This window comes from Grampus griseus (assembly GCF_964374135.1).
Source record: "Grampus griseus genome assembly, chromosome: 12".
Taxonomy (NCBI): Eukaryota; Metazoa; Chordata; class Mammalia; order Artiodactyla; family Delphinidae; genus Grampus; species Grampus griseus.
In genome coordinates, this window is record NC_139006.1 from 86,547,620 (window position 1) to 86,572,077 (window position 24,458).

The following is a 24,458-nucleotide window of genomic DNA, read 5'->3' on the forward strand; positions in this document are numbered from 1 at the left end:
ACAAGTGAAGTTAGAAAATTAGTCCAGTTTTTTAAAAATGAAAACTCAAGTTGTTTAGAAAAATAGTGCTTATTACATAGGGATTTCAAATAACAAGAAGTTTGTAGAAGAAATCCTACCTGTTAGGGGTGACTTGGTTCACACTCTGATGAACCACATGGAGACCTGGCTGTCTGCACACGTGAACACGTGAGTCGTGTAGGGGCCTCGGCACATGATCACAGCACGCGCAGGGTTACGTGGCACTGATGTGTTACTCTTTTTTGGCATCGTGATTAACAAAACAACAATAAACTTCTTGGTGGCAAATAAAATAACATTATGCTAAAAAATTTAAACACTACTGGAGGAAAGCCATGGGATAAAGGACAACCATTTCATGGATTTTTAACATAAACTGCTTTTTCCATTAGCCTGTTTCATTGTACTGGTTTTGAAAAATTGTGATTCATTTTCCCTCCACTTGTGATAATGTCCTTCACCAGCAGGGGGCGCTCGTGCACTTGGCTTCCCGGCTGCTTTCCAGTCCCGTCTCCAGATAACGGGAAGGATTTTATAACTGTTTTTCCAACTTGCTGGAGAGCTGTGAGTCCTTAAACTTGCAAGTAATAACGGGGGATTAGTTTTTGCCTGACACATCTGAAGATCAGTGGTCATCAGATTGGGTGAAGATTCACTCCCTTGACTAGCGGCTGTCTTACGAAAACGGGGATGAGGTATTTGCCAGCATCATCATTTGCATTTGCATCTGATTAGAAACAAATGGATAGAGTCAGTCCCTCTCAGAAGAAAACGCTGCCTCTTGAAAAAATTAGTATTCACTGTGCCTGGGGTTTTGTGCTTAGAGGGGAAAAAAAGAGTTCTAGCGCTTGCTTTATTTCTTGTCTGTGAGACGAATTTAAACTCTTTCCTGAATCCACCATCAGAATTCCAATGATGGAAATCAGAGTGAATCCATGGCTCTGGGACGTTTCCCCCCTCTGCGTCCACCCCTCCCGGGCTCTGCACCTGAGAGGCACCTGTGTGCTCCCTGTTGGACCCTATGAGCCCAGGTGGTCTCCCCTCTCTCTGCCCAGGCTTTAGTTTGCTTGCCTCTCTCCTCCAGATGAATGACATTGGATGAGTGCAAAGGAGGGACCAGGAGAATAACATCATTAGATACACAAGCGTAAGGAAAAGCATCTGAGGACCGTCCAGGTGTAGACGCATGGCTTATAGTAGCTACACAGGAGACTATGAGCCTGTTACAGGACCAGCTCTCTCCCTGGTACTTTAAAACCCGGTGTGACGATTTGAGGTTCGTTACAAGATGAGAACATCTTTTAAATATCATAACTGTGTTCTGGCTTCCCTCAGATCACAGGCATTAACAGGAAGCATGTTCTCTTCCTGCGCTGTTACTCTGTCTTACTGTGTGCTAGTTTGGGAGAAACTGGTCCTTCAAAGACAATGTGTGTCTGATAACTAGTGTTGCTAATACCTGCTCCGTCTTTTCTATGTGATGTGAACAGACATGAGGTCTGTGTGGAGCTGCTATTTGGATACTGCTGCCCTTTTTAAACTTGAAGTCGAGCATTTTCACGGAGGTGACTGACGCAGGTGCCCTCATGCCAGGACACCTCAACCCACCATCCGTCGGGGTCTGTGGCTACGGGTACCTCCGAGGTGCCCCAGGTCTGGCCCATCAGCAAACTCCTAACCCTGTGAAGGGAAACCTGAGGCGGCCAAGGCCCTGTGCAGCCCGCCTCACTCAGTGAGAGGTCCTGGTGCCGTGTCAGAATGACACAGCCGGAGTGGCCTCTCTGTGGATCTGTCTCGAATATGTCCGGGTGGTCATATCCAGTGGCTAAAAGCACTGACCATTTTCTTACTGGTACTTTCTTAGTCAAGTCAATCATACAAGTTCCAGGAACGCACGTTTCTCCCTGTGTCCCTAGAAGGATCCAATATAAAAAAAGGAGCAAAGAAAGTGGCTCTACTTGCTTTGAAAACACGGGGTGGACACATGATTATTTGCACCCCAGCTGGTCACAGACCAGAAATGTTGCTCTGTGTGGCCACCTCTTTTTGCAGATGTGGAAGTGGATATTCAGAGGGGTTAAGTGAAGAGCCTGTGGTCTCCTTTCGGCCCCAGCTCCATGTTTTAATCTGCTGCGTCATCCGAGATTCCTGTGGATTCCACGTGCATGAGAAGGAATGTCCCAAACCGAACCCTAGCAGCAGGTGGAGAAATCACGGGCCAGCCACGTGACCAAAGGGAAGGGAGAAGAACTTTTTCCAAGTTTGCAGACTTACCTCCTGTTAAGCTGTGAAGGCGTGATGCGCTAGAAACAAAAATGTGCTCAGATATAAGAAAAACAAATTAGTGTCTCTCGGTGGCATCAATCAGAGATGTCGGTTAATATCTAGAGAACTGGGAAAGCTGTAATCACTGCTCTACTAGAAAACGAGTTCCTACTTATCTTGGTAAATACTGGTGACTGGATACGACAAATGTGCGGCACGTCTAGTGAGAGAGATGAGATTTTTCAGGTTCATTGTTATTGGGAAGGATGCAGTTCTACGTAATTAAAACGGGCTCGATCAGCTCCCACTTTCAATGGAAAAGTTATGCCTCAATCCAAGCGGACTGTACTGTCTGCAACGTTCTATTTTGTTCATGTGGTTAAAAGCATCCAACTAACCAGCCATCCATCGAGCAAACGTCTTTGATACTTAATCCTTCAATTTACACGTTGAACACGACAGAATTGTGCACATATCCGCCACGTGGCGTTAAGGATACACGCCTTTAGTAGATGGTTTCACCAGTGGTCCAGAGACACGGGGAGCAGAGGAACTTGCGTTCTCCTTTTTTCCGCCAGAGCAATCTTTGATTTCGTGGCACCCTCAAGAGACCCGGATCCAGGCAGCTCAGCGGTTCATCTCTTTAACCTGTTTGGAACCACAGACCATAACGGTGTCGCTGTTTCTCTGAACTGCCGACAATAAGGGAGAACAGCAGAGTAAGACTTGGGATCAGTAAAATGATTTTTTTCCTTGTGAAAGTGGTAAGGAAACCAAATATGCTTCTTGCGTATTGTTTTCTTTACATTTAAGAACCACGACACGTAGTTCACTGTGAAACGGATATACTTTTTCTGCCCTTTTCCTCTTGCTTCACACTTCTTTCGATGGTCTATAAAAATCCTTCACCGCCCTCAGAAATCTTGTTGCGGTGATTTGTCCTCCTTAAGGACTTACTGAAAGAGGCAGCAGCATATCTTGTGCTGAATGACTCTTATCCGTGGCTGCCCTGTCTGGCTGCCCTTGTAGCCCTTTGGAAGGACGGGTTGTGGCAGCTTTATGCCCCTGTGGCGACTGGCCCAGGTGCTGAGCTAGCTGCCAGTAAAGTAAGTACTCTGGACTAGAGCATGTGACCCAAAGGTCACAGGCCTGTGGAAGACATGACACATCTGGCTGGAAACTCTTCGAGCTATGAGTCTCCCCCTTTCAGAGCCGGTCTTGATGAACACGGCATGTTTTAATCCCCACACCCTGACCGCACGGTGCTCTCTGGCCGTTCCCAGAAATCACTGGATCACGAGGTTATCTTGGGCCTTCTGGGCATGCTCCTAGTTTTGTGTATATATGTTTTTCAGAGGAAGCAATTGCTCCATTTCTGGTCAAACAGCTTCTAATACGCCTCAAGAGAGAGCATTAGATTTTTTCTGGCAAGGTCAAGGCGTTTAGATTTTGCAATCTGGAGAGAATTCTTTTCTGTCTGAATGACCTACGCAGTTTTGCCCTACGTTTTTGCCCTTGGCAAGGTTAAGAATATGTTTGTTCCTGAATCATTGACTCGAAGGAGTTTAATTAAAGCCGTGGGTTTTTTCTTTCTTTAGAGAAAGCCATGCAGTATCAGCAGCGGGCTTTTCTCAGTTACGGGAGAGATTCACAGGCAGACCTTCATTGAGGTGGAGATTTTCGGTGACCTGCTGCCTGTTCTGATGACACGTTTCTTCTCAGATACTGGCATGTGAGAAGGCTGGCGGGGCACAGTCTGTGCGGAGGTGTGGGTCATCCCTGGTCCTCCGCTCAGCTGGGGCTGTTGCCTGGCCCGTGGTTAGAGGGGCCGGTTTCCAAGCTGGAGAGTTGACCCTCTTAGCAGCCTGTGAAGCTGAAGGCAGCGGGCTGCGGGCAGCACGGCGGCTTCTGGTTTCCTCTGTGATGTTTCACCGGAAACGAGGAAACCGAAGCCCCCGGCCTCCTCTGCACCGATGGCTTTGCCTCCACGGGACGGCCGTCCAAAGATCGGGGTCAGAGGCCTCCTGGCAAGGACAGAACGAAACCTGGGATGTGGTCATGAGGTCACCCTGGACACTGGCACACAGGAAGTCAGTGTCACATGTCACAGCCGACGCGTCCGCTCCTTCAGTGAGCGTGTGGTGGCTGCGTGGCCTCCGAGGGGGGTTAAACTCGGGCGGGGCTCCGAGGCTTGGCCTCCACTGTCACCCCGGTGAGCGGGCCAGGATGGTGGAACAGGAGGCAGTGCAGTGGACAAGGGCCCGGCCAGAGCTGGGAGCTGCGGCCACGTCGGCGAGGACGCCGCAGACCGTTGTGTTCTCCACCCACAGCTCCGTCTTCTCGTCCAGACAGGATGCGCGGCTGCCCCTGGGCCGTCCCGCCAGGGACATGAGGCTCCCTCTGCGGTGCCCAGGCCACCCTCCCTTGTCCCATAAGGCAGCTCCTCCCTCCTCGTCTCGGGCAGCCCTGGAGAGCTCACAGCCGGAGGCCTGGGCTCGTCGTCCCCGCAGGGAAGGCTCACCGCTATTTCCCGAACTCAGGGCGCCTGGGCTGGTGCCGAGAGCGACGCTCTTGAACGTGGGTTTGGAGGCCTCCCGTGTCTCCTTCCAAAACGGCGGGAGGACAGGTTAGATGTCGGCCTTAACCGCTCCGACTGTTTTCCTTGCTCCCAGGCACCCACTTTTAAAGACCTCAATGTGTCTGAAGTACGCAGAAGACTTCCCAGCGTTAACATCAAACAGCTCAGCAGAGGCGTAAGCCCGGACGCCTCGGCTTGGAATTCAGTAGTCTCCTCGCGCAGAGCGACAGCAAGTGCTTTAAGGGATGCGGAGTCCGGAAGATTATTTTGGAAGAAAAGCCAAGTTGCAACAGTCTTTCCTGCAAGTGAAGGCTGCAGGCCCGGGCGCAGCTGCACTGGGGGGCAGCCCGTCAGGGGTGAGGGGAGTAGACCATGGTTCCCCAGGAGGGGCCCGGCCCCACGACCGCCAGTCGGCCTCCGCCCAGGTGGGCAGGGTCCCACTCGCTCTGCTCTGGGTCCCCATGGCCAGACCTCCAGGACCCATCAAAGCCACCCAGCTCTGGTCAGAGCCATTTGCTTGGGCATCATGAAGAAATCTATTGAGAAAACCTGACGACTAAATACGAGGGAAGCCTCTGGAAGGCCTTCCATGTGAGTGATGCCTGGGGTCTGGGGGCTGTGCTTCCCGGGAGCAGAACAAGAGCCCACGAGCCTAAGGCACGGAGTCACCCTGAGCACCTCGGGGTTGGCGGGGCTGGGCTTACGGCAGGTCCCTGGAGACTTGAGGAAATAACCATGGAGTCTCAGTCTTCAGAGAGATGTTTGCAGTCGCCGACTCTGACCCCTTTGCTTTCTGGGTGAGGAAGCTGAGGCCTGAGAGCAGGAACCCAGGAGCTGACGGCCAGAGCTGGGGCAGCCTCGCAGGGTCCCTGCGGGAAGCAGGCCTGACGCGCCCTCGATGCGCCGGCAGCTTCCGGATGTTTCTCTCCATCAGCATGGGGGCCCGGGGCGTCGGCAGGACAGACGGTTATTTCTGACGTTGGTGTGCTTTTCAGGCCAGGAAAGGAGGCTCAAAGCAGACACACGGAGGCTGGGCAGTGGACTCAGACCTCCCACGCGTGTTTCCATCCTTACCCTGTGCTTGTCCAGGTGCTAAGAGTCCGACTCCTTACCCCCCGAGCATCCTGGGGACAGTTGGTTGGGGGATCACAGCGGGCAGGGCGGCTCTGGACGAACCCCTGGGCACCTCCCAGGCCGGGCATCCAGGCAGTGTCCTCTCCAGGCCGCGAGGACCGGTTCCCGGGGTTTGTGGGATGCAGGCAGAGGGGCTTAAGGAAGCCAGTGAGAGCAGCTGACAGGCGTGGGAACAGGGGCTTTCCCCTCTGTTCTTCCTGCATCTCCAGGGCCCAGACGTGCAGGTGTGGGTGGGACGGGGTTTACTCGGGCGAGGCACTTGCTCCGCGCTCCCCGCCCTGGGCACCTTTCCAGCTCCTTCCATCCGCAGGCGCCAGGCGCTCTGGGTCGTGCAGTTTCCAGAGGCCCAGCCGTGCGGAGCCAGGGTGACATGATGGAGAAACCAGAGGAAAGGCTCTGCCTGTCTCCCCACGGAGCTGTCTTCCCTTTTGTATATTTGCTCCTTGATTCTGCCTTGGAATTCGTGCTTTCCCAGCTTGCTTTTGGGTATCAAATATTATTTCATGCGTGGCAGAGGCTTCCCGTCTTCCATGGTCCTCTTCCAGCCCTCAAGGTCAGCCCTGTGTCAGAATCAAGAGAAGTGTTCAGGCTCCTGGAATCAAGGGATTCCTCACAGGGGACCCAGTCCTGGAAGCGCAGCCACAGTGCTGAGCCCACTTGTTCCTTGACGTGTAGTAGGTGGGGCTCTCCCACCCTTCCTGGTGTGTTTGTTTGGAGAGACAGACAGACAGAGAGAAGGAGGTCCGGGTGCAGGACGCCAGCCTGACATCGCTCACCGACTTTAAGTTTCTGAACCACAGGGGAAGAAGGAGGAAGCTTTCGGTCCCGAGCCGCCCGGTGGTCCTGCACCGCCATCCCCAGCCCCTGCGTCAGCCCCCCGGCCGTGGCCTCACCCCGCGGCTCCTGTCCCCTCCGCAAGCCCACTCCATGTGCCCTTTGTCGTATTTTCAAACCACTTCGTGCCACCTGGCCCTTCGGTGCTCTCCTGTGTCCGGGGCCGTTAACACTCCGAGAAACATAAGCTCTTTCTGGAAATACTGAAGAATGCAGCGTGCCGGAGGAAGACACAGTGAACAGACAGCAAAGGCAAAGGCCGCGGACGCCCGGCCCCCATGCTGCGTCCCTGGGGCTGCTGTGTGGACCTCGTGCATTTCTGGCCAGTTGTGTACGTGCGGGCACAGAGGTCTGTCTGGGATGAAGCTGTGGAGGGTGGGGCTGCGGCCCTTCTTCCACCAACAGAGAAGAATCGTTCTGCTGTAAGTTTCCTGACATCCCCAAATGCCAAAGCCCTGGCCTCTGGCCCTCCCCGCCCTGCACTGCATCTGGGGTTTCTGGCAATGTCTCTGCCTCTTGGTGGAGCAGGCCTGCTTTCTGACGGCGACGTGTCCCATGGAGGAGAGGATGGGGGTCCCAGTGGCTTCGGGCACAAGGAGCACGTGGGTCCCCGCCTGCGTGCCCGCATCCCCGCTGCCAGAAAACAGGGAGCGTCCGCCCCAGCTCTCCGCACTCGGCCTGGGAGCCCAGGGCCCCCCAGAAGGCCTCTGGGGCCCAGCCCTGGCTTCCTCGAGGCTGAGTCTGGACCAGGCAAGGCCCGAGGGCCCCAGAGGTCGTGTGCCTCCAGGGGCACGGGGCCCTCTCGACCTCCCCGGGGATGGGGCTGTTTGCTTTGAGGAGCCACCGAGGGGCCCTCTGTGCCGGTGAGCACAATGGTCACAACTGAAACGCGATTCCCGTGAAACCCGGGCTCGGCGGCAGCACCCCTCTAGCCCCACTGCAGCTGTCACCTGGAGATGCGCCCCTGCCCACCCGAGGGGGCTTGACGGCAAGTCCCTCCCGGCAGCCAGCGGCCCCGGCACCGCTCCCGTGGTTGGGTCCTACGACGGGCTCGGGCCCTGGGCTCTGCGGCCGCTCTGCCAGCCTCCCCCGGACCGACGTCCGGGAGCCAACCCTTTACGTCGTATGGATCCGCTCCTCCCCTGGGACCAGCCGGTCCCGCAGGCCCCTGTGGTCACACCGTCCGGTGCGGGGCAGAGGGCTCCGCGGTGGGTCTCACCTGCGGGCACAGCTCCCGGCTGCCTGGGTCCCGCTCCCCTGGCCCCCTCTGCTTCGTTTGAAGAGGAAGATCCCCAAGCGGGTCTCCTGGGGCCCCATCCTCACCCTCGGGGCTCAGTCAGAACTAGCTTTCCTGTCGCGTGCCACGTGGTTTCAACCTCCTGCGCTTTCCCGAGGTTGGTAAGGCCGGTCGATGCCCGGGCACAGCGCCTGCTGGGGTCCCAGAGCAGAGGTCCGGGCGGGTCTGTGTCCCCCCACGAGCTGAGTCTGACCCGGGCTGATCGCGCGCCTCCCCCGGGGTCGCCCCAGCCCGCCGTCCACGTGGCTGTCCCTACCGTCCCTACGAGCTCCGAGGGGCAGCCGGGAAGGAGGTCCTCCCCCGGGGAAGCCCAGCTGGGCTGGCGCCTGGAAGAGCTCACTCACCTCGTACTCGGCGGGCGCTCCGTGTCCGCTAGGCGCCGGTTTTCGGAGGAGACGGGACCACAGGCGGGTCAAGGCCATGGCTGCCGGCCACCTTGGGGGCCAGGCTCGCTCCAGGAGCTTGTCCTCACCCTGGTCCCACCTCCGTCTGGGCGGGACCCCCAGTCGAGGCCGCGCATCCCTCGCGAGGACCCCCCCTTCCGTCTTTAAACATTTTCCTTTGCTCGCTTCCCCTCAGGAGCTGCCCTGCTCGGTCTGACAAACGCGACTTTCCAAGACTCCCGTGGGGGGGAGCGAGGCCCTGGCAGCGCCTGCACCGTCCCCGCGGTATGGCCGCGGCCGCCGGGCGGAGCCGTCTTACCTGGTGCACGTTGCACAGCCCGGGCGGGCTGCGGGCATGAGGGGGCAGAGGGTTCCCGCTCTGCTTGAGCCACGGGACCTGCCAGAGGGACAGAGCGGCCACTGAGTCCATGTCCTCCAGCGGGTGAGCTCCTGGCGGCAGGGAGGAGGGCGGGCGAGCGGAGGGTGAAGATTAGAGGATGAGGCACGTGACGGTGATGGAGGATGGACCAGCCAGTGGCCGGGGCTCAGGGGACACGGGGAGGGCAGAGATCAGGGGACAGCCCCTGAGGGCTCGGGGGCAGGAGGAGGGACGACAGAGAGAAAGGAGGGAGGAGAAAGGTTTAGGGAACAGTTATTTCCCGGAGTCTATTCTGGGGGCCTATAGCTCATTATGTGACCAAATTTCCTTAAAAACGTTGCCGGCACCAGACATGTACGATTCCCAAGGCAGCTTCATGTGAAGAGCTGAAAGGGCTTTTCTGAGTCTGTAATGGAATAGATTTTACACTCTGGGGGTTTTTATTTTATTTTATTTTTCTTTTAGAGCAAGTGTGTTAGCTTCTGCTCTGGATTTACAAGTAGAAGTCTTTCCTGCTCTGTGCGGTTACCTGTGGCTCTCAGTTGGGTCCCCTCAGTCTGTTCCACAGTAGAAGGGAACCACTTCAAGAGCAACAGAGCGCTCAGAAGGCATCCTAGCCGACCACTTGGAGTTAGGCTTTCTCACGGCCGTTCTTCTTTGCTGTCGGTGGCATTTAGGAGCTTAATAGTAATATTAATAGGGACCTGAAGTTGCTTCATGAGCTGTGAACGAGCCTGAACTCTAGTGTTATAAATCTTCCTGAAGAGTATTTGCTCCTAACTGAGCGTGCTTTCTCTGTTCTATCGGCTACGAGACAGTTTCTGCCGAATCAACCAACGTTGAGGGATGTGGTGGAGAGAATAGTATTACAGGGCCAACGTAAGGGGCCTGCAAGAAGTTCCTCTCTTTTGACCTGCCATAGCAAAATGGCAAGAGAGAAGGAGGGAGAGAGAGAGACAGAGACAGAGAGCCTCATAGGGGTCAAGAGGTGAAATCAGTGTAATAGGTTTCAAGGGATGTCTTACATTGGCTACAGATGAAATGGAGTTTTAAAAACCAGGTTAATAGTCGGTTATGCATGGAAATAAGCAGTAGTTATGACACAGGAAAATATTATGCATTCTAGAAATATTACTGTAAAGTGAACACACTAGGGTTTCCAGAGGCAAATCCGTGGTGAGCGTGTACTTAGCTGTGCACCTCACAATCAATTGTCTCCGCTTGGGAGAGGCTATTTCAATACTAGCAAGAAGTACTGGCGACTTTGATGCACGGTATTGGGTACTTAAATAAGACCACTGAGTACTTGCTTAGAAGCACACCTCAGTGGATAAGCCTGTGGATTCTCTGCCTTGATGAGGCCAGGCTGTCCCCACTGAGGGTGAAAACCCTCAAAAATGGCCTGTGGTCCATGCCTACACTTGGTCCAAAGGCAAAGAATTTTCTAGTCCTCTATTTAAGACCACATCCCTTCTTAATGAAGAGGTCAATCTCTCTGCGACATTTTCAGGCAGCTCTGGGGGCTGGTGTTAAGGCCCCTCTACTGCCACCCCGGCTTCCTGGGCGCTGGCCACGCAGCCTGGGGTAGGGATGGCCCACGGCTCTGAGATGGGGTGGCCCCCTGGGCGACAGACTGGCCCACGGATGCCTCCCTGACGGCTTGCCTCTCCTGCGGTGGCAGGAGGACGGAAGACAGCTCTGTCTGTCTGTGTGAGAGCAGAGGAAGGTTCTCCACCTTGCGTCCAGACGTGCTCAGGATCAAAGGGAGAGCATCTCCAGCAGAAGGAGTGGGGCACCCGCAGGGCAGGAGGAGAAGAGGCAGGAAGGCCTCTTCTGGAAGCCGCGTGTCACCCTGTCCGCCTACTACTGTTTCTCATGGAGCAGGACGCTTCCCGAGTGCTTAAGAGTGTGGTGATGTCCATAATGGAAAAACTCTAAGATAACCTATCAAACCAGAGTGTGAGGAGAGATTTCTCCAATTCTGGGATGCTAAATCCATACTTAGTGATTTCCACGAGAGATCGAGGGAGTGTTTTCTTGCCCTAATGATGAGATATTCCCTCAGATGTCAAGCTAAGCTCTCCACCAACCGGTAGGAATTGCCTGTGCCTTCTACCAAAAGGAACATCAGCGATGATGGAAAGCAACACCATAACATGGAAGTGAGTTTAACAGGAGATGAGTTAGGACAGGGTCTGGTGGCAGGGTACGGGCACAGACGAATGGGAGACAGATCGAAATTAATCCCATGTCTTTGCACTTATTTCTAGTTCACCAGCAACCCCGAACTTACCCTCAATTTCACAAACTACCTGTCATCCTTAAAAGAACCAGCCTGCCTCTACGTTCAGATTCTCCGCTGTTTCTTCTACCCCCTGGTATGTACCCTCCCAGGGAGCCCAGGCGGGGGCCGTCTTTCCTGTGCTCAATCACTCAGTAAATGCTATTGAGGGTCCCATGTCCCAGGCACAGGGGAGAATACAGTCATTTCCCCCAACGTGTACAGGACGGTGCTTTGAGAGAAACAGTAAAAGCCTCAGGCAGAACGAGAACAGTCTGCAGAAGGGTGTGCTCGGGCCCCCAGACTCACCTGTTGTGTCAGAAGGTCATGAAAATACCAGTTACACCGTGTGTAAAGTAGTAAAGGGAGGGTCACCAAAAAAGACAACTTAAAAAAATCACATGCAATTAGTCTGTTAAAATGTTTAATAAATGCATGAAAAGGAAGATATATATAAAAAGCAAAAAGGTCATCACAAAATCAAATCGGAATACAATCACAGAAGGCAATCAGCATTAAATACATCAACATAATCTACAAACGTTTCACTCAGAGGACGCAGCCAAAGGCTGCCAACACAGGGGCGCACCATTCCGATTTCCCTCGCGCCTGGTTAAAGACAGCGGAGGAGTGAGGCCACAGGAGGACACAGCAAAGCGCTGGGAGCCGATCAGTAATGGCTCCCTAACTGATCAGGGGAATGACACGTCAGAAGGAATTCCTGTAGGAAATCTCAACAGGTGTTTGGGCGCAGAAACACATATACCCAGCGTACAGGGATCTTTCTCTAGAAAGACTCTTGGCAAACGGATGTACTGAGCGGCTGGGTCGTGGCCACGTAGACGCACGTTAGCTGAGATCCGTGTTTCGTGCATCGCTGCATCGCGAGTGGACACACTCGGCTGAAATGAGCGAGTGCAGCTCCGCCGGCCCCGACTTCAGGGCTAGACTCACACGGGGCGGGGCACCCTGCTCAGACACTGCCTGCCGTGTCCTTCCTGTCACCTCCAACTGTCCCCCTCCCCGGGGGGTTACAGAATACATCTCTAACAAACATTAGGGTGCCATGGTAACGGTGAGGAGTTGTTACCGTAGAACTAAAATGTGTTCAGTGAAATTGAAATGCAGTGGAAAAAAAGGCAGGAAACAGGACATTGTGATTAACTTGCAAGACTGCTTAGACCCCGGGGCACTGAATGACAGCAAGCGTTCTTATCCCACACAATCAAGGTTAGAGGCAGGGAGGTCATGCTGCATGCTGACGACAGGATGCTGAGAGCAGCAGGTTGTAAATGCAGCTCTGACTGGAGTCAACAGAGGAAAACAGGGATAACCACCAGCACAGAAACCTGCCGTAAAACACCTGTAGGAAAGCAGACTGATGCAGAGGACGGCGGTACAGGCCTGTCCCCTTGCATCCCTACTGGGGGATGTCCGGGTGTCACATCACTGCGGCCACCCTGGCTATTGCCCAAGCTAACGGGTCACGATGTTGCTGTTAAGCCTGAGGGTACAGCGCTGGCCCCGGAGCGGCGGGTCTGACAGGTGGGTAGGTGGGGCAGCTTAGGGGACCCCCTCCACCCGCTAAAACTGACCAAATGCAGTGGCATCTCCGTCCTGACCACCCGCCCATTCCTCACAGGGCCCCAGGTTCCAGGGACTTGGAAACCTGGTTCTTAAAGGCAACAATCCGCCTTTCTTTCTTCCTGCCACAAAGGCGCGTGGTCTCGTGAATGCACTTTTCATGTACGGCTCTCTCGAAAGTATATGCCGCCTCAAGGAATTTGTGAGCGCTTTGCTCGAATGTCAACTCCCGGCCGCACAGAGGGAGGGTGTGCTGGTGCATTCCCAGGGCAGGGGGCGCTGCCGCTGCTCACCCAGGGGCCACCCCACGTGCCCTCGGAGGAGGGGGGCAGGCGACAAACAGCCCCTGTTCCGGGAGCCAAGGGCTCCCATCAGTTTCACACGCTTCGATCCAAAGGACCTTTCTAGCACCTAATACAAGGAGGGCTCTCCTGATTTATAAACAGAGCAAAGCAAAAATAAGATCAAAACCAAAAAATAAGCCCACACCAATAAATACCGCAGGCTTCTAGGCCATTGCGGGTGTGTCACTGGGTGTAGAGTGTGTTATGCTTACACCTCCAGTGTTTAAAAGTGAACAAAGAATCCACAGTAAGACAGGTGAGCTGAGTAAGGCTGCCAGTAAGGCCCACTGCGCACTTTCAGCAAAGATACTCGACAGGAATGTATCCCTAGCCTGGGTTTGCAATAAGCAACTACGGATACGATTTTGCACTCGAACTCTAATGGATTTCTTTGGCATTAAAGGGCAAGGCTGCTCATTCGAAAGTGTTCTTTACTCAACATCCAGTAGTGAACAGAACTGATACTTCAACAGTTCTAAATCCATTATTTAAGCATTGTTTTTACGTTTCAAAATCCTGTGAAGATGTTTTGATTTCTCTGAATCCTTGATAACCTAGCAAGACTAGTTTGTGAAGTGGATGCCTGCTTCTGAGGCTGGAATCTTTTCTTTGAAACTGTTGAAGCTTATCAGACTCGATGCGGTCAAGGTTGCACGTCTACATAAAGGAAGACGAGCAGGTATGAGATGAGGCCACAACAGTCGACACAAACGCTTTCACGATCTGATTTTAACTTAACCCATTACCACCGAAATGAAGCTTGTTTTGCATATATGCTATATCCAACTGCTTCGTCTCTTCTGCACAGTTTAAATCTATTTTTCCTGTTCTTTGGGTTAAGCAGAATAGTTTAAGGTTTCAAAACTGTCGACGCAGCATGCATACGGGGTGCTTTGCATAATAACAAGACTTGATTAGGCAGTCAGGGTCTGGTGTGGTTTGCTAGCCGTGCTTGATAAAGCATCTCGGATGGAAATCGGCATTAGAAATAGGTGAGAGGACCCACATTTCAGGGTGAGGGAAGACTGCCCCCAAGTACAGGACACTGAAGAAACCAATCAGAAAATGAATTCTATAAGCACAAAAGGTACATGGAGTTATTCACAGGAAGTCCTGCCACGTGTCACGTGACAGATCTCAGCTCCCAGCAGGTCCCCGAAAGCTCAGCGCTCCTTTAACACCACACAAAAGGCGCAGCTGACATCTGTGTTTATCTCCAACCATTTCAGGATTGTCACTGATTTTAAGAACTGTAGTTAGAGACTAAAGCAAATTCGAGAAACTCCTGAACTCCCAGTGCCCCAGTGTTGATGATGTTATAGGACCACCATGAAAGGGCCTCTGCTCCACACTCGACTCAAAGCCCCTTACAACTTCCCAAAGGCCTTTCAGAATAAGCACAGGGCACAGCCAGAAGCAAAGCTGCATCTTAGGTGTTTTGTGAGCACACCCAATAAACCAGGGACTTTTTTGAAAAACCTCACTCCTTCCAAAATCACCCAGCTATCCAACACTCTAAACTCCAGGTGCCGCGCGTGCCATGTGTTTGCTATCGGAATGCCACTTGGGGATTAGCTTTTCAGTGAAGCAGCAGCCACAGATGATCTCTTCACAATCTAGTCCAGAAGCCACTTTCACAAACCGGACCACAATAGGAGCAGTTTTCTCCTGTGACACATTTTTATCTACAGAACATTTAAATAATGAAACTTCACAAATTCTACATTCAAATGAATGGGATAACAAACTAATACAGTTCTGATTCACAGACGCACTCATTTAATCCCTCACACTCATTTATTTCCCTAAACAACTCAGACAAAAGAGAACGTCTGCTCAAGGCGAATTTAAATTTCGAGTTTGTTCCAAAGTCCTCAATCACATCATTGTTGCAAAGCAACACGAAGCTAGCGGCACTGAGTCCAGGAAAGCGTTGGCAATAGCCCAATGTGGAGCCCCGAAGCGGGGGCAGCAGAAGCCACGTCAGCCCTAAAGCCCCCAAGCATAAGACACGAAAGACCACAGTGCCCACGTCCACACCACCCTGAGATGTGAATTCAGAACGTTCTCCTTTCCCGGACCACATCCTGACCGCATCCCTGGTGAGCAGGGGAGAGAGGGTGGAAAAATCGAAAGCCGTGACCCAGGCCCCTCCCAGGAACCCGTAAGCATCTCCAACAAGGACAACACGTTTCCCCAGACAGCACGGAGGCTGTACTCCCTCTAACGGCTGAGTTCACCTGCAGATTCCCTTCCTTTTCCGCTTACACCACCTGGGAGGCACGACCTGCATGCGCCTCTACTCCTCAGAGCTCACCTTGCCTGAGCCCCGCTTCGGTGCACCCCTGTCCGCGCCAAAGAAGCGGCCGAGGGAGTCGAGGATGCCCGTGTCCCTGTGTCTGGGGAGGAAGCCGTGCCTGGCGTGGTCCATGGTGCTTGCCGAGGCCAGGTACTTCGATCTCTGGGAGGGTCTCTTCTGAGCCGCCATCACATCCAGGCCCTCGGGAGCAGCTGCGCTGTCTTCTTGGATGGTCTGGAGCTCGTCTGACTCTGAGGGCCGGTCTTTGAAGGTGTTGTCCTCCCTCCCTGGGGCATCTCGGGAAAAGAGGCGGATCAAATGGGGGCGGCCCCCGGGGTCAGCTGGGTTGGCATCCGGCCAGGCATTCTTTGGGCCCGCTGTGCGCTTGGAGTCTGTCACCGCTGTGTCCTGCAAGGGGGTCCCATTGTTCTGGTCCACATCTGCAAACAACAGTGAGATATGAATACGGCTGTGCAAAGCGGGGCACGGACAATGCTGCTTTCTTCCCGGGCTGGGGAACCGGCCGTCTCCTATCAAATCCACAGGGTGCGCAGGCGCCAGGAGCTCCACGCGGCCCCGGACTGCCTTGGGCAGAGCCCATCCGGCCCGAGCATCCTGGTGGCGGCTCTGTGTCTCAGAGGCCCTGGGAATTGTCTCAGGTGCTCCAGATCCGGCACTGGGCCTTCCCGAGCAAACAGGGCCAGGCACACAATCTCCCCTAGGTGCTGCCACGCCTGCCCTGGGGGGCTCCAGGGTTGCAGGTGCCTTGACGGCACGTTTGTCATCTAAAAGGCTACTGGTGCTTAAGCAAAGCGTGTTGGGAGCACTTATTTGACAAAAGGTATTTTTAGCATTCTTGCTGAAAGTGGAACTGCCCACACCTTTTGCAATTCATGCCTTAAAGAAATGGGGCGTTTAGAACTCTTTAGTACCCAGAGTCCACAAGAGGCCTCTTGCATGAGAGAGCGCTGCTTGTTCAGGACACTTTGGTTTGGCTTCTCCTCTGCAGGCAGCAGCAACCAGAAAGTTTAAGTGGAGACGGGGTAGTTCACGTGGCGCACCATCCTCCCTTGGCTTTTTACAAAAATACACAGGATTTCTCTCGAGGATGACAATACCTCCATCTTGCTCTCAGTTACCACGGGTGGGTATAAATGAATGTCATGTAGTTAGGTTCTTCTCCAAAGTTTATTACTTACCTACGGCAAATGTGGCTTTACTCACACTATCCATCCATCAAACTGCCCAGAAATCTATGTACTAGCATTTACCGGCAGCATCCGACCACCCACCCATCCATCCATCCATCCATCCATCCATCCATCCATCCATCCACCCACAATCCACCCATCCATCCACTAACCACCTGTCCATCCACTTATCCACCCGTCCATCCATCCTTCCATCCACTTATCCACCCGACCATCTGCTAACCACCCTTCCATCCACTTATCCACCCGTCCATCCGCCCACCCAGCCACCCATCCTTACCAAGCACCTAGCAAGTGTCATGTCCCCTGCACTAGGTGAACAAGATGTGGTCGTTGTCGCATGAACACAGATGAAAACGAACGTTATGGGTTGAATAATGTCCCCCCCAAATGGTGTGTCTACATCCTCGTCCCCAGTACCTGTGAACGTGAACTTATTTGAGGGTTAGGTCTTTTGCAGATGTAATCCAGTTACGATGGGGTCTCACTAGAGTAGAGTGGGCCCCGACCCAATGACCAGTGTCCCTGTGAGAAGAGGGGGATTTGGATGCAGACACACACACACAGAGGCCACGTGGCATGGAAGCAGACCGTGGCCTGGTGTGTGTACAAGACAGGGTTGCCGGGAACACGGGGAGGCGGGTGACCCGGGGCAGACCCTCCCCCCGAGTCTTCGGGGAGAGCGCTGCCCTGACCACACCTGGGAACCGAGAGGGTAGAAATTCCTATTGTTTTCAGCCGCCCAGTTTGCGGTCATTTGTGTGGCTGCCACAGGACACAGGCACAACGCGTAGTTTCATGTTGAGTAACGGTGTGAAAGGAAACAGCAGGGTAAGGGGCATCAGGAAGGCCCCCTGAGGGGACCGCTGGACGACACGGGAGTGTGGGCCAAGGACGGGGCTGGGGGTGGCGGGGTGGCCGGGGGGGGGGGACGAACTTCTGCAGAGAAGGACGCCCAGGACAGGGTCCTCGGGAACGAGCTTGGCCTGTTCCCTGGGGAGAAGCAGGAAGGCCTGGAGCCCGAGCGTGCAAGGCTTAAGGTGCTGAGCGGGAGGGGGGGTAGATGGGGAAGGGGGATGGTGGGGGGAGGGGGCGAGGGGATGATGGAGGAAAGGGGAGGGGATGGTGGAGGGAAGAGGTGAGAGGAGGAGGATTCAAGACAGGCCAGCCAGACTATGCAGGGCTTCAAGGGCTGAGGCAAAGGGTTTTCTTCGCAGAAAGTGCCCAGAGACAGCCAAGGATTGGGGTGTGGGTGGGACCAGACTTCAAGGGAGGAGAAGGCTCAGCCTGCAGGTGAGCACAGGTGCGGGTGAGTACAGGTGGGAGGGGCTATGGTCAAGGGAGAGGTAGGGCGCAGGGCCAAGGTCATGTCCTTGGGGTGCCAGGAAGGAACGGCACGTGTCTGGGGGATGATTGCAACAGGGTCTTTCCTTTTGTTACATGTATGCGGGGGAGTTTTTATATCTACAACCCCTACTTCCACAAATATATAAATAACAAAACCCGAGGGATTCCACACTCCTTTAACAAAGTCACAGGGGTCAAGAGACTGTCCCGTGGGTGACACTCATCGTGCAGTCAGTATATTGACTTCTGTTTCCAAAGCAGAGTAACTGGCTCCCAACGGGTATCATAAACGTTTGCCGGAGACCAAGTACCAGGCAAACAGCCAGACCCTGTGATCCCGGGGTCTTTTTTCTGCTGCTAAGAGGGTGCACACAGCTCTCAGGTGTGCCTAACGCCGGCCACGCTACAGGCCTTACAAATATGCCACGTCTTTTATGACCACTGGTTACTTGAACACACGAGAACACCGATATTTATCACATATCCAACCCCTCACTGTATCGCAGCAACGTGAAAAAGCACCATGAAGAATGCTGTGGCCGGCGCAACGCTGTAGATTGTTGCAGGGATGCAATCCTGATTTATAGGTTGCAACAGAGCGAGCCTGATTTTCAAGCTGTGCTTTAGATTCTGTGGCTGACATAAATTAATGCACATGTAAAGGGGAAACAGTCGCTATATTGTACATGATTAAATGCATTAACGAAACACAAGCGCCTCTGAATGCTAATATTTTTACAACAGTTGGCTTTTGTGTCTCTGAATACGGGTGTTTGTGAAGCACAGAGAAGGGCGCTTGTGTCCTGAAAGTAGCTTCTCCCAGGACGCAAGGAGCACAGGGAGAAGCTGAAATCTGTGGGTCTGCAGCATTTTGGGTCGGGACAAGGGCAGCTTCAATTTGTCGATTAATAACAGCTTTAGTCGAGTTAAAGCCCAGGGCAGAGTTCTTTAGACTCTGTCTGGAGCAAAGCCTCTAGTGCACAATGTGGGAGGCACAGGTCTGGCTCTACTGCCCAAACATGCACTTGTAATCCTCTATTACTGTACAAATTCTACAGGAAGTTGCACAAATGTCTTAAAAAACCCCACCTCCATCTAATGGCTAAAATGACCTCAGGAAACTTAGGGAAGTGCACTGGACTTCTGGGGGTGGAGATATTAAATCACGAATTGCTCCCTGGACCGTCTCTAAGGAGCAGAGGACGTCACCGGCTGGAGGGTGGCTTCTGGGGCCTTCAGAGACCCCCCCACAGAGCAGGATGGCGACCTTGGGGCGGTGTTTACTCTTTAGAGCAACTCACAGGTGTCACCACCCGAGGGAGGCTCCAGCCCAAGGTCTCAGCAGCATCACTTGGGCCTGTGGGTCCTCAGCGTCCCACCTGCCCAGAGACAGGGCTTGCAGGGCGTCACCGAGAAGGGCCCTGGAGGCTGAGCTTGACCCCCGTGCACCGCAGCAAGGGCCCCGAGCCGCCTTTGGTATCTGCGGTCCTGAACGGGGAGGGGCAGCCACGTGCTGGCCTCCGGCACCTCGAGCCCGTTTCAGCAGCACACGCAGGGATCAGGCGTGCTGGGTGCGCCCCAGGGCCACCCCTCCGGTAAACGCAGTGTCCGGTCACAGCCCACAGGGAAAGCTGAGCGCTCGCTGATGCTCTGGGCGTTACCAGCAACCCCGCGAGGCAGGTCGTTTTACCAGCCCTTTTACTCATGTGAGGAAACCGAGGCAGAGAAAAGTGAAACAGGACTCGACGGAGGCGGTGATGTTCATTCTGGGTCCCCAGCTGCCGTCTACGTCCTGCCGACCGCAGACCATCCCCAGCTGGGCGCCCCGCAAGCCTGCGCCAGCCCCTGCTGGCTTGAACTGGCACTAGGTTTTGCCTCTCAGGGTCACATGTAACTGCAGATGACCGATGGCTAAAACGTTTCTGTTTAACAGAGGGACTGACCGGGAGAGATGGAGGGACATCCTAGAGCGCTGCCATCCTGAGCTAAGAGCCCAGCCTGGGCCCTTCCTGCAAGACACGGCCCTGGAAGCCCCCAGCACTCTGCGGGGCTCCGTTCCCCCCCACCCTGACCTGCACGCATACATCTGCCCACAATTTACTACATCAGCTGCTCTTGGCAGAATATGTTAATGACTGTTAACACCCAAAAAAGCTGAGTTGAGGAAGCCTGAAAATCATTATTTTCTATGATTCCATATCATTTTTGCTATAACCAGAAAACGACACACATCACATATTCATATAAGATCATCTCAAATTGTGATGATGAAGTGAATCTTGTTCTATATTTAAATACGACTGTTTTTACCTAGACTGTGTGTCTTATGCTTTTTTCCATCACAGCCATGGAAATCATATTCCATCACCAACTTTCATCAAAACCACATGTATGCGTGCACGCGTGTGTGCGTACAAACGTGAGGACACACACAGATGCCAAGGCGCACCCCAGACCCAGAAAGTCAGAAGCCATAGGATGGCCCCCCATTCTGCATTTTTCTTTTTTTTAACAGGCCGGGGTGGAGTGGGCAGTGAGTTATTCATTCTCCCAGTAACTAGGTTTGCCCTTTAACCGAGCAGTGTACGCGGTCAGTGACACCTCCTGTTCACCCAAGCTCAGACCACGTAATTATCAGGGAAGTTCACTGTCAAAGATGCTGATGACCTGGAGCGCGTGGTGGTGTCGGGTGTCTGCCACCCTCGGTGTCCGGTGTCCTGTGGCCCTGAGTGCTCTCGTCGGGAAGCCGCGCCTGCGGGGACAGCACTTGTCCCGCTGGAACTCAGGGCTTTTCCCAGCTTTGCGCTGACCCGGGCGGGCAGCTCTGTTCCCACCACCATGGGAACATCCTGAGTCTATCAGGAGGGGTCAGCGTGAGCATGGGCTGCGGCTTCACCTTCTGAGTTTGCCCGTTTCTCCAAATGCCACAGGCTCTCAGGTCAACAGGAATAGAAAGGATGTATTCAGTTTCTCAGGCAGGGCTGTATCGCTCATCAAACCAGAACAACACATAATACAGAAATCCCCTCCGTGAGTGCGTCAGTCTGTTAAAGTTAACGACAAAATGAAAACCACCTATCAATAAGATAAAAGTGTTCTTCTTTTCACTACAATTAATTTAACATTTCTTCCTATGATTAGAGAGGGATCGATCGTAAGGGATCATCCTTCCATAAGGAATCGTCAGGGAAGTTCAATAAAATTTCATCTTCACAGCTGATCAGATCTTTAATGAGACTGGAAACGGTAAAAATGACCATCACTCACCCAATTAGAGGTTTTGCCAATAACAGACTTTAAAAATGTGTGGTAGAGGCTTAGCCCTCTGCAAAGCGTCACTGTTGGCTTGTTTTGTTTACAGGCATCATTCCCATCTCAACAGGAGGTTCCCAGACTTCACAGACCAGTAAAATAGTAAAAATTGGGGGTGAGGTCTTCACACTGGCATATCCAGAGCTTCGAGAAGCTTTTATTTTATTTACAGCTAAGCTATAAAGAGAAAACAAGTAACTACCACGTACTAGCCTACATTTCACTAAAGAAAGAAAGGGAATTTGGGTATCAAAAGAACAGGAAAGGCATCACATCTCAGAATAAAGGGCCGGGCCATGTCTTCAGGTCACTTTTTGACCCAAGAGGCTGCATCTATCCAGACACCTCACAGGCCCACCTCGAGTGGAGGCTCTGGGTCCAGCGCTGCTGGTGGCCTCCTGAGAGGGGCAGGGCTGGGACGCGCCAGGGTTCCAACAGACTCCCCCCGACCCGTGCAGAAGTCCCAAAACCCGAATACCATGCTGCCTCTACTGAACCCCTCAGAGCTTCTCGCTTTGCCACCGACCTCTAACAAGCTCCCACAGAGGGGCTTTCAGTATATATTATACATATACACTTTTCCCCGCATGACATCCATTCAGATATTTTGATAGAAAATAAAATCTGTTTCTTCATTTTGAGGGATCAGACTCACTGGTTGTACCTACATTTTTTTTGCTTGGTTTTAAAAACAATTGTTTTTGGTGGCCTATCTAATTAGGTTTGTAGCCCAGACGATAATTTTAGTTGACTATTTTAAATTACAGAAGGAAAAAAAATCACCCAGAAACTAAAGTCACAGTTGAACTGATTTGCTAGGTCTGTCCCCCATCACAGGGATTTTTCCTGGCTCAAAACCATGGATTTCCAGTTTACTGTCTCTGCCACTTCTTCCTGGTGGGTCTGACAAGGACAGTGTACCCGGCTTCAATCTCCTATAGACGCCCCATAGAAGCCCACCTCAAGTTGCTTCCTGGTTACCTTTTATAGGGCCTGAAGCAGAGACGATTGTCTAAGGAACTGCTGGGGTTCGTACAGTTCACGTCCAAGCTGCCGGCACCAGGGCTCCTAGGAGCTCAGGCAGTGCTCAGGAGGTCACCGGGACCCCACCGTCCCAATCCTTTCCCTGCTGTAACGTCGTGTGATACCCGAGGCAGAAATTACCCAGAGCCTGAGCACCCCAGCGACCTTGCATGGAATGGGGTGGTCACCCTCCTGGGTGGGGAGGGCACTGAGCCACAGTGGGGACGGGGCTCTGGGGCACTTGCGCACTTTCCGCTAGATGCACAGGGGCAGAAGTTAGAGCGGCTGTGAGCCCCGCTGCCCTGGCGCACTGCACAGTTTTCCCCTAAAGTGATTCGCAACCTGGTTTCCCAGCTTATAGTCGCTTTAGGAAGTATTATCCAAAAAGAAATCCATAAGCCCGAAAGCACCAAAGCTGCTACTTTCATAACTGTTCATAGGAATCCTTCGTTTCTAAGGAACAGATGGAAGGAACTCTCACTGTGGAATCCACAAAATGGAGGAAATCTTTAGTGTTTTGATCTTCGATTTGCTGCTTTTAAACTCATGCTTTATAACTTATATTGTTCTTCCGTATTTTTCCCATCAGATGTCATCTTAAAGATCATTGAGACCATCGACACCATTGTAAAATGTAGATTAGCACGACTGACACTATTTCAGGCCCTCTCTCACTGGGACCAGTTGACCTGGCAAATGTGTGACCCCAAGGTCAAGCCCTTCAGGGCGGGTGACCTGAATCAGAAGGGGAGAGGAAATCTGAGGTCACACGGCCTTCCTGAGAGTCAAGAAGAACGTAAGGGATCCAGAGATGGTTGTAAGAACGCAAGAAAAGTTATCCAGTACTTCAGCCCACTGCAGAAGAGGTCTTATTTCCAGAAAACCACGAGAAGGTGATTGGGTTTCCTACAGCTCAGGAACAAGGAGGCAGGAGCTCAGAACTCGAAACTGAAATAGACAACACAACTGTCCTCCAGTGGCCTTTGGAAATTTTGCTTCTCAGCTGGCTCCTGTGGTGGGGAGATGGTTTGGATCTGCTGCTGCAGGACTCTTGCCCGAGGCAGCTTTGCGGACACGCAGTACCGCCGCAGAGCCTCCTGCCCTGCCCGTCCCTGCCTCGCCTGCCCTGCCCGTCCCCTCCCGGCCCATCAGTGACCACGCAGAACCTTGGCCTCCTTCTGCAGAAACAGGCTCCAGCTCCACCCACCCCCGCCCCCACTGCCCGCCAAGCAGAGATTCTGTATCAGGGAAGCTACAGAAAAAGGAGGTGGACATCGTTTCATCTGGTAGGCCTGAGTCCTGGCCGGGATTCTCATTTTTGGTTGGTGGTATGAAGTTGGTCGAGTTTCCACGTAACTTTTCTCTGGGCCTGCTGATACGTGTTACCTGACAGAAGAACATCTTGGGCCATCTCACGTGACCATCCACATAAGAAAGCACCGTGCCTGTCCCGTCTGGACCGTCAGCCCCTCTCCATCCTGCGGGTGGAGGTACCGCACCGGCCGCCAGGCATGGGGTCTGCTGGGCTCGGCCTGAACGCGCACCCAGCGTCCTTCCTCCCGAAGCAGCCCGCCCGGAAGGGCCAGGCATCGGCCGCGGGGAGCAGCCCGCAGGCCCTGCAGCGCCTGTCCTTCAAGGGGCTGCCTTAAACCGACGGCCACAACCAGGCTGTGAGCTCAGGGCCTTGGGCAGAACCTCACGTTAACGCGACAGGGACAGGCGTGCGGTCCGGGGAGTGGGGTGGGGGGAAGGGCAGGAGGGAGCCGCCCCTTACAATCACCCGCGGCCCTTGGCCTGCGACCCTCTGAGCAGGGCCGGGCCCCTCTCTGCAGGGGAGCTGGCCACGCCCCTGGGCCCGTGGAGCCCTGGAATTTGCCAGCGTGGGCCGGGGGAAGAGGACCCTCCTTGTGTGTGGAATACTTCTGTTCCTGGCACGCTGCACTCAGGGTCAGCAGGGAGGGCGAAGGAACAAAAAGGCCCATGGTTGTGGCCTGTGGATCTGCTCCGGCAGAAATTCTGCATCTATGAGAGGTATGCGGCCGCCCGCAGCTGCCTGCAGACATTTCTTTAAAACTTTGCCACAAACGAATCTTGCCAACCCACACATCTCACACGAATGCCTCCTCTGTGGACCCAGAACATATAGTTTTTATTTGCTCTAAACAG

At 53.5% G+C, this 24,458-nt stretch overlaps 1 protein-coding gene across 5 annotated transcripts in view; it reads right to left on the reverse strand.

Annotated features, from left to right (window-relative positions):
- MBP (myelin basic protein) overlaps window positions 1-24,458 on the reverse strand; it is a 119,656-nt gene that overhangs the window by 20,518 nt on the left and 74,680 nt on the right. For 3 of the 5 annotated variants that reach the window (XM_082668016.1, XM_082668017.1, XM_082668015.1), the window contains 2 exons: window positions 15,418-15,839; window positions 8,832-8,909 (listed from right to left, as the gene is read on the reverse strand). In XM_082668016.1, coding sequence (XP_082524142.1) covers window positions 8,832-8,909; window positions 15,418-15,839 — 500 coding nt within the window. The remainder of the gene's footprint in view (window positions 1-8,831; window positions 8,910-15,417; window positions 15,840-24,458) is intronic. The other 2 variants (XM_082668019.1, XM_082668018.1) reach the window with 1 other exon arrangement.